The following is a 13,224-nucleotide window of genomic DNA, read 5'->3' on the forward strand; positions in this document are numbered from 1 at the left end:
TTTTTGTATCTTCTTCAACAACCACCTTGTAATTATTATATTAAATAAAAAAGCATGCTACTTTATATATAAAAAAATATTTATGTTTCTAATGCGTATAGGTGACCAGTTAACAACGATTTTAGAGATAAAACTGCTGTACTCAAAAACTTCAAAATTTGACTTAGCTTGTTTTTCCCGTGCACCCTTCATATACAATGTATTACTTTTAACTACCTTTACATTGGAGAACTTATAAGGAAATGTTTAAAATGTAGTCTTTATGCTGCAAAAAAAATTCTTTACGCACACATAGCTGTGTAATGTATGTTTGCGCCTAGTTTCCATGGCGGAAACAATCAGTTTACGCTCTAGTGTTTTTGGTCACTCTCTCAGGACAATCGATAAGTTACAGAAAAGCCTGCGTTGTCAACGGTCGGTAAAATAGAAATTAACCACACAGGACCACACTGGTTGTTCAAAATTTTCCTTGTGTCCTTCCTGTATATCATTTATATGATTCAAACCTGCAGTTTTGTACTAGGGCACTATTAAAGTTTTTCTCATTTGGCCTTTTTGAAGCTTCTAGGTTAAAAAAACTGTAAATTTGGAAAATTTAGATATACTTACTGACAAATCATACTAGATTTTAATATAAGATTCTCTTGATTTTTAATTAAACTCAAGTGAAATTACATGTGTGTTATTTACATGTAATAATAAAGCAATAAATAAAAATTACTTATATGACTATTTAAAAATAACTTGTCCATGAGGTTCTATAACGTCGAAATTATTTTACACCATATGGGAACTTAGAGACTACTCAATTTTTCGTGATCTGTTACTTGCATTTCCGCTTCTACTCTATACTTTTGTGGCCTGTCTGTATCCTCGTCACTATCTTCATCACTTTCTTCTTCTTCTTCTGTTGGTTCAACAGTATCAATATGCATTCTTTCCACATTGTCATCGAATGCAACAGCTTTTTTGCCTTCAGGTTCGTCTAAACCGATCGAACGTCTTCGTTCTTCAGGAATTTCTTGAAGATGGTAGTCGGAAGATTCTCTCCTATCATCTGGAAGATTTAAAATTCCATTCCCCACTGGATTACTAAAAACAAACTTTGTCGGCCTCCGATCAGCTACGCTTTGCAAACTAGAATTGAATATTGTTTTAGAAAATTGAGGATTGCGTACTATTAGTATACCTGTCATTGCCATCATCTTCATCATTAATAGTGTCTATTTGTTCTACGTTATCGTTGAAGGCAACTTTTCTGTCTAGCTCAGGTGACTCTGCTGGTGTTTCATTATCAAGTTCATCGGTTGAGTCTTCCAAAATTGGGCTGGGTATACCAACTGCTAATCCGGTAGGTCTTCGTAATTGACCGTTGGAAAAACTATTTTTGAAAGCTTGTTTTAAATCTCGTAAAGTTAATGAGTGGTTGTTTGTTACCTTCCAAAAGGTTTTTTTCCTTCTTTCTTTGTGAAAGTGGTGGTTGTAGTTGCAGGAGTAGCTTCTTCATCCACATCACCCGATTTTCTGTAGTAAAGTAAAGAAACATGAGTTTTCAACTTTTGTTCTTTTGAGCAATGGATGATTTACCTTAGCTTAAAGAACCAATAAGCAAATCCTGCCAAAAGCAATAAAGCTAACAAAGCCGCCAATATTGAGACGGCAACAATAAGTCCTGTTAGAGCACGTTGATGGGAATTGTCGGCTGAAGAAGCGTCAGAACCCGTATCTAAACGGTTTTTTTTTTTAATTTTGAAATAAATTCATATTTTTATAGTGTCCATTTTTTTAAATGATCCAATGCAGTTACCAAATCAACTAATACGTACCGTTACCGATATTCACATTCAGTACAGCATGAACAGTGTCTTGTGTGCTCCTGTCTGTTATAGCTAATTTCAAAGGTATTACAGTGAGATTAGTTAATAAGTCGTCAGGTAAAGAATCCATTTCTATCGTTAAGGCATGATTAACGTAACTGTAGTGGAAGTAGTCATCATCAATTCCTAGGTCTAAAAATGTAATTGTACTTATTATAACATAATAATGTAATTAAGTTGTGTGTACTGTAATTTGTTATTGCTTTGACATAATAGAGTTTTACCGTTGGTTATTGTTACTGTAACATCTTCATTTTCAGTGCTGTCAGCAAACTTCAAATTGATTGTAGGAGACGCCAAAATGCCATTTTCGTACGTGCCAGTAAATAAAATTTCTTGATTTTCCACTTGAACGGAAGAGTTTCGTACTGCTTTAGGTAGCTCTATCACTAATGTTGCATAACTTGATACACCTAAAATTCAATACAAAAATAAAAATAATCGATTCATGTGCTTGCGCATTTTCACCTACTTTGAGTAGAAGTAGCAATCAATGTCAAAACAATATTTGAAATGTTCTCGATTGTTTCTTGACTTAGAGGATCAAGCACTTTTACTGTATAATTATTATAATCTTCCGTTTGTAGTTCGAAGTTAGAACCAAACTCTCCAGAAGCTAAAAGTAAAGTTAGTGATTTTTAAAGCAGGAATAGTAAAAAGTCTCAGTATTTAATGAGAATTTTATATAAAAACTTCAGGTCAACTGAATGTTGATTTTAAAGATAAGTTCAGATTTGATCTTAAGAGATCAGTACATATAGCAGAAACATAAAGTATATCAAAGTCAAAAAACGTTCTTGCACTTGGACTTAATGCGGTCCAATATCTTCACTGATGATGATACTATCAAGAACAAGATCAATCCAGAAACTGTAAAGTCTTGAAATTAGAAGAATACAAATTTTATGAGTCCCAACAAAATGATTATAGATGTAACTGATCGGAAATTAGAAGGATTTTGCACCTGTTGGCTCGAAGCAGTTGGTACAACTGATCAGACCACATCTAGGACACTCAATCTTATGTCTTTAGACTGTCCTTAAGAGTGAAAAATTACACGTTATTTTGAATTTTCCTTATAATCAAACTCCAGAAAGAAAGGCAATGGAACAGACTTTTCTCCTCTAAATAGATCATTTTCTGCTAAAACAATATTTGACACGTATTCAGGACATCCCGTTTTAGACGATGGAACTTAATGGCGTCCCAGAGCAAAGAAATCTTCTAGTGCTTCGTTTGTACTAATTTTTTTCTTAATGGAATATTACTTGTTGCCTACTTATAAATATAAGTTTAAAACGAGGGGTATAACCGGGTAAATAGTCTGAAAGAAATATTTCAGCCACATTATTATCAATATACCCATAGAAAGACTCAAGACATGTGTTCAAAACTTTTCTTTAGAGTATCAAATTGGTAGACAGACACAATCGACTATCTTACGTGCAAAGTGGATTAGTCTTCTGTAAATGAGATCAATTCCTGTATATTTTAACAAACTACATTTCAACACTCTTTTGTTATTCAGTCATTCTTCTTTCAGTTTTAAAGGTCCTAGCATTGCAATAACAATTGACCCTTTTTCTGTCAACAATTGACCAGCAGCCCAGCTCTTAAAACACTATTAACGCTACTTACAAGAATCAATTGAGACACTCGACAATACAGCTTGGTTATCATAAGCCAACTTTATGGGTTGATCCAAACTAACTGTAGGACTGTCAGAATTCTTGTACTGACCGTAGAAAGTAAATTGAGCAAAGCTTGGAGTGTCGGTAGAGTTTACATTAGCTAAACTGATTATTAAGGTTGAAGTGGCTAGAATCTGGTCGTCCAATATTCTTCTAGCCACTAAATTGGCTACCAAAGTACCGTAGTTTTGTGTAATATTTGGAGTTAGCTTTTGTTTCACTTCTAGGATGTAATTTCCATCAACTAGAGAAACTGAGAAATAGTTGGTCCAATCTGAAATAGAGATTTTTTATTGCTTTATTCCGTAAATGATATTGCATACGCACCAGTTAATGTAACGTCAACGTAATTTGAATCAATGTTATCAATTTTGATTTGTTCTGTAGTGAAGTTTGCATTGCCATCGTTATCTACTGCATATGTCGCCTCGTAAAACTCGTTAGAGAATTGTAGTGATGGTAGTCTAATTATTAACACAGCTTTCCCGTAAGACACGCCAGCTTTATCGATTGACATTTCAAGGTTCAGTTCAGAATACTGGCTTAAGAAAGTGCTGTTTAAAGCCTTTCGGGTATCAACTACCCACGTAGTACCATTTAGCACTACTTCGAAATACTCAGACATGGCTGTAAAAAGCTTTAATCTAACTGCATTACTTGAGAATTTTATTGAGGTACTTACAGTCCAAAGAAATCTGAGTGTTTTGCATGTCAGAAATTTCAATTTTTGAGTCGTCTGCTAAAATAACTTGTGGAACTTGGTTGCTGATATCATAGTTACCATAATAAAGTGACTTAGAAAAATATATAGTCGATTCGTCTGGAAGTTGTATAACTAATGTAGCTTTGGCGGCTGAAGTTCCGTCAGGACTGTTGGCAATTAATGAAGTAATAAGTTGTCTACTTTCAGACAAAATATTTGCTTCTAGGTTTTTTACTACTTCTGCTGTCCATTCCGATGAAGACAATGTAAAGCGGATATAATCAGAATAGTCTGCAAAAACACAACTAATAAAACTGTTACAAGTATCAAACCCAAATGCACCGACCTTCAACTATAATTTCAACTCCTGTAGTATATGCTCCTTCTAAACTAATGTTGTCTAGTAATGTTAAGCTACCAGGTTCTGTACCAGACGACTGAATGGAGTAATTAGCCCGGAAGAAAGACTTTGTGAAAGCAAACGTTGAGTTTTTCGGAGGAAGGCTTAAGAGTAAAACCGATTTTCCAGTGCTAAAGTTGTCAGGAGTTGAAGCTACTAATGTTACTAACACTTCTGTCGAACTCAGTGTAGTTTCATTTAGCTCTTTCTGTAAATTTAGTGCACAGGAAAGAGTGTCACTGTCACAGCTTCCAGACAAATATTCTTCATACCCTAGAATACAAGTTAATTAAGCTTAGCCTGATGGAATCAACCGTAGCTACTTACCTAGTACTACTAAGTTGGTGTATTCAGGAGATTTAATTTTAATTGTCTCTCCTAAGATTTGTAAGCCAGGTGAAGTGGAATCGCTACTACTTTTAAGGTATTCAAACTCATAGTGATCGGATTCAAATACATCATTCAGGTATAAGGGCAGCTTCAAAGATAGTGCTGTTGAAGCTGTGTCTCCGGTATTAATATTTTCCACTGTTAAGTCAACAATAATTTCCGCATAGGTTGATAAAACCGTTTCATTTAGAGGCTCATTAACTTTTACGCTGTAAGTGCCAACATCAGTCAGAGCTTTCACCTCAAAACTGTCTTTAAAAGTTTCAAAAGTGAACGTAATATTCTCATAATCTGGACTGCTCAAAGTTAATATTTCATCAAGTTTAAGAGATTCAGGTTTATATGCTCCCGTGTAGTAAGTCTTGCCAAAACTAAGATAATGAGGATTTCCTGGTAAATCTAGGATGACAGCTGTTTTGCTTGTTAGGTTTCCTTCCAAAGCGACAGCGTTTATGGTAATTATTAGTTGAGCTTCTGTTGTTAAAATCAAGCTGCTTAAACTAGACAAGACTGTTATACCACACAAAGTGGTTCCATTTTGGCAGGATAGGTTGAAGATATCGTCGTAACCTAGAAAGTTATGATTTTTAATATGTAATTGTTAAGTGGAACTGTATTACCGTCAAAGTTAAAGGTAACATTCAAGTTATGTTCGTTTTTGAGAGAAATTAGATCACTTTGTATAGTGACGTGGCTTTCTCCAGAAGAATCCAAAACATATCTAGCAGAGTAGTAGACTTGCTCAAACTCAATTTTAATATCAGGTAAGTCAAGAACTAATACAGTATGATCTGTTGTAGCTCCATCCAATGCGGTTGCAGTTATAGTCAGTATTAATTGAGTGTTAGTGGTTAGAACAGAGGTATCCAACTTATTGTCAACCGTGATACTGCATGAGGTGAAGTTGTTTACGCACTTCAAAGCTAATGCTCCATTGTAATCTGAAAATAAAAATATTTTTTTATTGTTATTAGTTTTTATTTGTGTAACTACTGTGAGAGTCAAGACTCAAATTTTTAATTATATTACTATTATATTTATTCAATATCTATTATCCCTACAGATTTAAACTGCTTTAACCCAAGCAAATGTTTCAATCAATCTTCCCTTATTGAATTGATAAAATAAACAAGTAGGTCCATTTTTTAAATCAATTATATTGTTGTGTTTTTCCATTTTCAATTAAAAGATGGTTCCTCAATAGAAGAGGATGTTGCAAAATATAAATTTATATTTAAATATGTTATTATACCTTTTTTGTTTTTCTCAGGTCTCAGGAGTCTGATCTGAATCTGTGTTGCCAAGAATTGTATATGAACCTCAAGGATTGAAACATACAGAATCTAAAGGCTACATAAAAGGAGTTTGTATATGCTAATTCAGGATGTCATGGTTCTCAAAAATTAACTACAATACTAGTTATTGCCTCATTCTCAAACACAGAGCTAGAATAGGTGTATCGAATTCTCCAATTGCAGTTAAACGTACATATGGTTCTTTCTAACTCTTTTGCGTATGACTGAAATTTGGATTGACCTATGTTATCCGTGATTTAAGGAAATTAACAATATTTTTAATGATGAACATAATATTCTCTCCAATGAATTGAATGTTTTGGCTCGTTTGTAGGGTACATATATTTGCCTTGGGCTTCTAGGATATCTGCATTCCTGTCTAATCCTTGGAAGTCCCAGTGTGTAATGAATGAGCTGATTTCCCCCGGACGGGAAGAGTTTTTATATGTGGCCTTTCTATGCCAATCTGCTTGTAGGAAATAAATAGCCTTAGCATTTGTTGGAAAATCATGAAGAGAAAAAAAGCTTGGCTGTACACTGTAAAGCTAGAGGCCATTGTAACTAGTACTGATTTACAGGAATATGTGCATTTACAGATAGGTAGACACCAAATGATAAACATCTTTATTTGAATAACTTAAAGTAAATAAATCTGAATAACCCCTTACCATCAAATTTAAACTGAACAGTCAAACCATTTGGATTTTGCAAACTTATTGGCCCATCTAGTAATTCCACAGAATCACTTTTAGAATTCCAAATGTATTGTCCAGAGTAATGGGACTGTTTGAAAGTAATTTCAGATCCGTTTGTGGTCGGTAAGTTTATAATCAAAACTGTATGACTGGTTGAGTTTGTTTCTGACGCTGTAGCGGTTACGGTAAGTACCAATTGGCTGTGAGCAGTAAACACTGAATCATTTAGGTTTTGATTTATGCTTAATATACATGATGTAGTATCCTTTATGTGAATCAAGCTAAAAACTTCGCTATAAGCTAGAAAATGATCACCAATTAAAACCATTTGAAACTGTAGGTATAATATGTAGGTACTCTCTTACATTCCAATGAAAATTGTATAGAAAAATTTTCTGAATTTTTCAACACTATATCTCCCTCAGATAAAGTAACACTATCACTTTCAGTATTTCTAATATATTCAACGGAATAGTGAGCTTTTTCAAATTCTATACTAGCTGGTTGGGAAACTGGTAAACTCAATATTAAAACGGTATGATCAGTGATGTTTTGCTTGGATGCTGTTGCAATTATGGTAAGTTCCAGCTGAGAACTATTTGCCAAAATTGACTCATCTAAGTTATTTAAAACCACCAAACTGCATAGCCAAGTATCATTACTGCACACCAGTTCAAAATTATTTTCAAAAGCTGAAAACACTCGTATTAACAATGCATGAAAAAGTAAAACACATCATATATTTTACCGTCCAATTCAAACGTAACACTGACTTGTTCATTGTTATAAAAATGTATCAATTGCTCATCATTTACCAACTCAACAGTATCATTGTTATTATCGTCGTTACTTACAACGTAATTGGCCAAATAATAGGTTTTTTCGAATTTAATTTCCACTTGATTTGTCGATGGTAAATCAAGCACTAAAACTGTTTGACTAGTAGCAGGTAACGTGTTTTTAGTACCAGTGCCGGTGATGGTAAGAATTAAATAGTCGTTGTCTTTCCACGTAGAGTTATCTAACTTTGCGTTAACATTTATAAGACAGGAAGACCCATCTGCGGTGCAGGTTACTTTAAGATAACTTTCATATCCTGAAAATAAAAACCATAACTATATCCAGTTTGTTTTATTTTCAAACATAAAAGATAGACGAAGCAATAACACTTTTTATATTAAGTATGAATGATTCTTTGACAGTATTTGAGAAAATATTTTGTTCTAAATGTTGGAAAATTTGTTGTTGTGAAAGTTTCATTATATGTATATAGAGCACAAAGTGAAACCCTCTTCTTTTCTATTTTTAATCTTTTAGTAACACCTTTAAGTTTGATATGAAGGTACCTGCAAAAAAAGGTGGATTTTCTCTCAAAAAGTAAAGATTCTGATAACTACATCCACATCAAGAGGCAGTTGGTGGAAATATCTTAAATACTTTGAAGGAGCTGTTTTAAAGATTTTCAAGTCTCAAGACTGCCTTGACTTTAAAGTATCGTCTGAGGATGAGATTACTGACTGCTCAATTAATTTCTCATTACACTTGGTTGTAAAAAAATATATTTCTTGCTTTTACTTATATTATTTTCTTACTTTACTTTAGATAATCTTCGGCTTAAAGCTAATTCTTCTTTAAACGTGTGCATTTTATTTCCTTGTTTGGTTTTTTACTTTCCAATTAGCAAATTGTTATACAATTTAATTTTTGGAGTTTTTAGAATTTCCTCGCATTTTTCCATTACTTTAGGTTCAGCATTCTTGGTTTTTGGCAATCTGCTATATGTCTTACATTTCTATATGCTACACCGTAAAATAGGAATTTCAATAACTTGAAAACTGTCACTTTAACTCTACTATGTTCCATTTAAATTTGGATAAGAAGCCGTTCAAATAGAACCTGTGGAAGTATTCACTTGGATAATAAATTAGAGCTTATTGATTTGTAGAACAAAATGAATGTGTAAATCTGTTTTGCTGGACTATTTTTCATTTTGGAATAAAATAACATCAACCCTTTATCTATTTTGCTTGTAACATAACTAAAAAAATCACTAAATAACTTTATATCTGATCTGACTGTACGTGCATAAAAAGTAGAAATAAAATTACTTACCGTCAACCAAAACAGACAAATCGTCCAATTCGTCAACTCCTTTAATTGCAATTTTCTCATCCAGTACAACTGTATCTTCATCATCACTTTGCTTATAAGTTCCTTTATAGTACGCTTTTTCAAATTGAATGGAAGGCAGGTCTGGTAGAGAAACAACTAAAACTGCTTCTGCTGTAGTTCCATCCAAAGTTTTATTGGCCGTCAAGGAGATTATTAGTTCAGTGTTGCTAAGTAGGATAGTGTTTGTAAGCTTGTTTGTTACGTTGATGATCCACTCTCCATCATTAGATAATATGACGTCAAAATATTTTTTGAAATCTGTCAAAATTAAGATTAGTGCTAAACTTGTGTTAAAAATTGTATGAATTGTCATTTTGCTATCAAAGAAGGATTATACTTCAAACATATAAATACTACAACAAACACTATAAAATTATCTTACCAGAATCCACTGTAATAACAAGTCCTGTAAAATCCTCAAGATTTTTAAATCCAATTTTAGAATCAGCATCTAGAGTCACTGTAGCACTGTCGCTAGTTACCTCGTATTTAGCATTATATAGTATATGGTCAAACTGAAATACATTTGAAACCTGTTCTGATTTTAATGAAATTAATACTGTCGCTTTGGTTTCGTTTTTAGTGCTTGATACAGCCGTCAGACTAAATATGATATTGTTATTGTCATCAAAGTCAGTGTCGGAAAGAGCATCTGTTGGTTTTATTGTGTTGTCATCATCGAAGGTAAATAGTGCTGACACATCTGAAAAATGTTATATTGTTTTAACAACATACATCTATAGAGTTGCAATAATTAGTACCATCATCCAGTTTGACTTCTACATCACTAGGATAAACTAGTACTTCATTTGTCCAACTTATTTCTTTTGTTGAGGCATCATATACGCCTTTGTAATAGTCTTGAGAGAATGATGGAATTAGATCAATGATATCAACTATAATAGCAGTGGTGGTCGTTGCGTCTGTAGTGTAAAGAAGGGACAAAAATAGTTGACCTGACAATTCAGACAACGTGTTGCTTGTACTTAAACTCAACTCAAAAGTTGAGGTTTCATTATTATATCCAATTTGAAACGAACCGGTATAGTCTGCAAAAAAATCCAGTTGATGTATTATAATGTTAAATTACATTCGAAAAAATTTTACCTCCGTTTAGTTTATAAGTGCAATTATTTGATTTACCCGAGGTCACTTTAATGGAATCACTTTTAGAAATCAAGGTGTTGTCAGAAAACTCATATAAATAATAAGGTTGGTTAAACAACGGAGTATCTAAACCATCTTCACTGTTGATAATAATAGTCAGTTGAACGGACGATTTGTTTCCCGCGGTATTCTACGATGATAACTTTTTTAAATAGGTGTTATCTAGATTTAAACGAGACTTACAGTAGCCGTCAAAGTATATGTTTGATTCTCAGTAAACTGCAATAGTTCTTTTGCCTGAAAAGATGCTTTAAATGATTTGTTCGATATTTTTGTCGATGATACATCAAAGTGATCAGGTTCAATTGAAAATGTCATGTTCTTATTAGAAAAATTAATTTCATTCACTATAACATTTTCTCCACTGTTCAAAGTAAAATCTGAATACTTAGTTATTGGCATAGGCACTATAAATTCGTATTCTGGTTGTGAAAACGTAGGGGCATAAGACAGACCGTCTTGAATTAGTAGAAAAACCATCTAAAAATGTTTGTGTCAATTATTTGTTGGACAAATTTATAAATTATACTTACCACAACTGTTGAGTCACAGTTGAAGTATAATTCAAACTGAACATTGGTAGAACTTTCATCTGAATATGCGTTTTCACTAAATGAGTCAAAACTCTCCGTTGTGTACATCCAAAACATACCATCGCTTATGTTGAAATTGAAATAAGATTCCAGTACTGAATTATCGATACCTGTACCACTATTAGTTACTGACCAGGTCACATTTGTTACTAAAAAATAATTCATTATCGCACCAATTATTTTCTATACTCTATCTCTTTTAAAACTTTAATATGTTGTATAGAGACCAAAATGAGATCTAATGGCTGACTTGACCAACCTGTTTTAAATCAGCTAGTTGGAATTTGAATGTGACAGTTCAGGTACTAGATGTCACAGTCAAATCAGAACTTTATATTAATCATAAAAATGTTGTCGACTGTGTTATCATCAATGTTTTTTTTATTATCCTTATTTTAGTGTACGGTAACTTTGGATAAACTTGCAGTGTACATAGGAACTATAGACAAGTTATTTGCGTGAATAAACCTATGTCCAAAAAAGTCCATGTTCGCAGGTAGGAGAGATAAATATTTCAATAAACTCAACACTCAACAAGACTAAAGAGTGGGTTACCATCTCCACCCTGATTGCAATTTTTACGCTCAGACAAATCTTTTCAAATGAATTAGAATGTCGTCTTTTATGTTCAATTCGATTAAAAAACTGATGAACTTAAATCTGTTGGTCATAAAAAAACAAAGAACAGTATATGTATAGGTGAATTAAAATTATATAGGCATTATTAACTAGTCTAATAAAAAGTTATATTCATTATTGTAATAAATCATTTGAAATAGTATTAACTCACCTGTGTCGGATACGTTCGAAGAATATATAACTCCTCTATCAGTATCGGTTATCTGGGGTTTTAGTATTGTCTCTGAGAAGCAAGTTTGTGCTGTAATACAGATATACAGTTTGTTAATAAATTTTTACACTTTTTTCTACTTGAAAATGACATTAACAATTCATTTTCATTAGCAAATTTTCAAATGCAGCTAGCAGATTTCGCAAATGATTCGAGTTACACAAAATGGTGATTTCCACACTTGATCCTTACTACCAAGATCACGTGTTTCACAGTTATCAATCACAGATTTACTATCCAAGTTTAATTTTTTTTTAAATGATGTTTTGTTTGGTGATATTGAGTGTGCACTGGGTAGAATCCAAAACACAACAAAAACACTTCGAAACTGCTCGCAATATACACATTGGCAGCATAGGATTCTTCCACGATCATTTAATGATCTACATAAACAAGACACTGATAAAAGTTAGTCAAAACTTATGCCTTAAAAATATGCCTACATGAGAAACTTGAATAATTTTTTTGAATTGATTAGATTTCTTGTCTTTTAGCTCGATCTTACCATTTGCCACTCAAAATCAATGTTTTTGACAAAACAAAAATGGTAAATTTAGTCAAAACATGATACTTTTAGGATACTTAAGAAAAAGAAAGAACAATAAACGTCTTTTGCATTCTCAGAACATGGCAAAATATTGAATTTTCCCATGACGGACCTGCTCGATTGTTTCATAAAATGATAAAGGAAGGAAGTACAGCCCGTTGTAGGTAAATTGGTAATTCCCATATTGTATTAAATCAATTCTAAAAAGGTATTAGTTATCTTTTAAAATTTTATTTTATGTACAGAATATCCATTGGAAATAGGTTTGTTTTGCACAATTAAAATTTTTCTTCAAAACGGCTAAAATTTACTAGAAGTTAACGTTAGATTCAATAACTTGTTTTGAAAATAAACATCTATAATCTTTTCACTGTGACAACAAAGTAATTAATCTAACAGTAAAACAATTAACAAAACTGTTTATTCACTTGATTTAGCGTAAAGTTTAGTGATATCTAAAATAACAACTTACCTTTGGTACTAGAAGCACCCAGCACTATAATCCCTAAGCATATAAGAAACATGTCCATTTTTCACATCACACGTTATTTCAAACTTAACTACAACTTTCAACTGACAACTGAAAAAATTCAGTATCTAATCAAATTGAGATTAACAGCAAAATTTCCTTTTTTCTATTCAATACACAGATCAATTATTATTTATCTGAATGGTTTAGCAATTGAAAAACTTAGATTTTAAAAATGTTTGTCCAAAATCACTTCTCGATTGTCAATGTTGCTGACATCACAACTGGAAATACACTGAAGATAAATATTGTTATCTGATTTGCAAAAGTTGCGCGTTTTCGAATCGTTACACAACCGTAACTTTGGTTTATTTT

The 13,224-nt window shown here is 32.7% G+C and overlaps 1 protein-coding gene across 2 annotated transcripts; it reads right to left on the reverse strand.

Annotated features, from left to right (window-relative positions):
- Window positions 1–626: 626 nt before the first annotated feature.
- Window positions 627–13,099, reverse strand: LOC145728676 (uncharacterized). Of its 2 annotated transcripts, XM_081979088.1 has the most exons (24): window positions 12,853–13,099; window positions 11,774–11,863; window positions 10,924–11,132; window positions 10,574–10,870; window positions 10,331–10,520; window positions 9,985–10,272; window positions 9,606–9,926; window positions 9,164–9,481; window positions 7,800–8,147; window positions 7,417–7,743; window positions 7,025–7,351; window positions 5,682–6,002; window positions 4,999–5,631; window positions 4,618–4,944; window positions 4,251–4,562; window positions 3,896–4,195; window positions 3,516–3,842; window positions 2,350–2,493; window positions 2,102–2,290; window positions 1,827–2,009; window positions 1,588–1,726; window positions 1,438–1,524; window positions 1,190–1,381; window positions 627–1,137 (listed from the first exon to the last, which is right to left on the reverse strand). In XM_081979088.1, exons 1-24 carry the CDS (start codon window positions 12,908–12,910, stop codon window positions 795–797), a joined length of 6,270 nt encoding a protein of 2,089 aa, XP_081835214.1. In that variant the 5' UTR covers window positions 12,911–13,099; the 3' UTR covers window positions 627–794. The 2 variants fall into 2 exon arrangements, with proteins under 2 accessions (XP_081835214.1, XP_081835215.1); XM_081979089.1 differs by lacking the exons at window positions 7,025–7,351; window positions 7,417–7,743; window positions 7,800–8,147.
- Between the last annotated feature and the right edge of the window lie 125 nt (window positions 13,100–13,224).

The sequence above is a fragment of the Ips typographus genome, linkage group LG4 (genome assembly GCF_016097725.1).
Source record: "Ips typographus isolate SLU linkage group LG4, UJ_Ityp_2.0, whole genome shotgun sequence".
In the NCBI taxonomy this organism is placed as follows: Eukaryota; Metazoa; Arthropoda; class Insecta; order Coleoptera; family Curculionidae; genus Ips; species Ips typographus.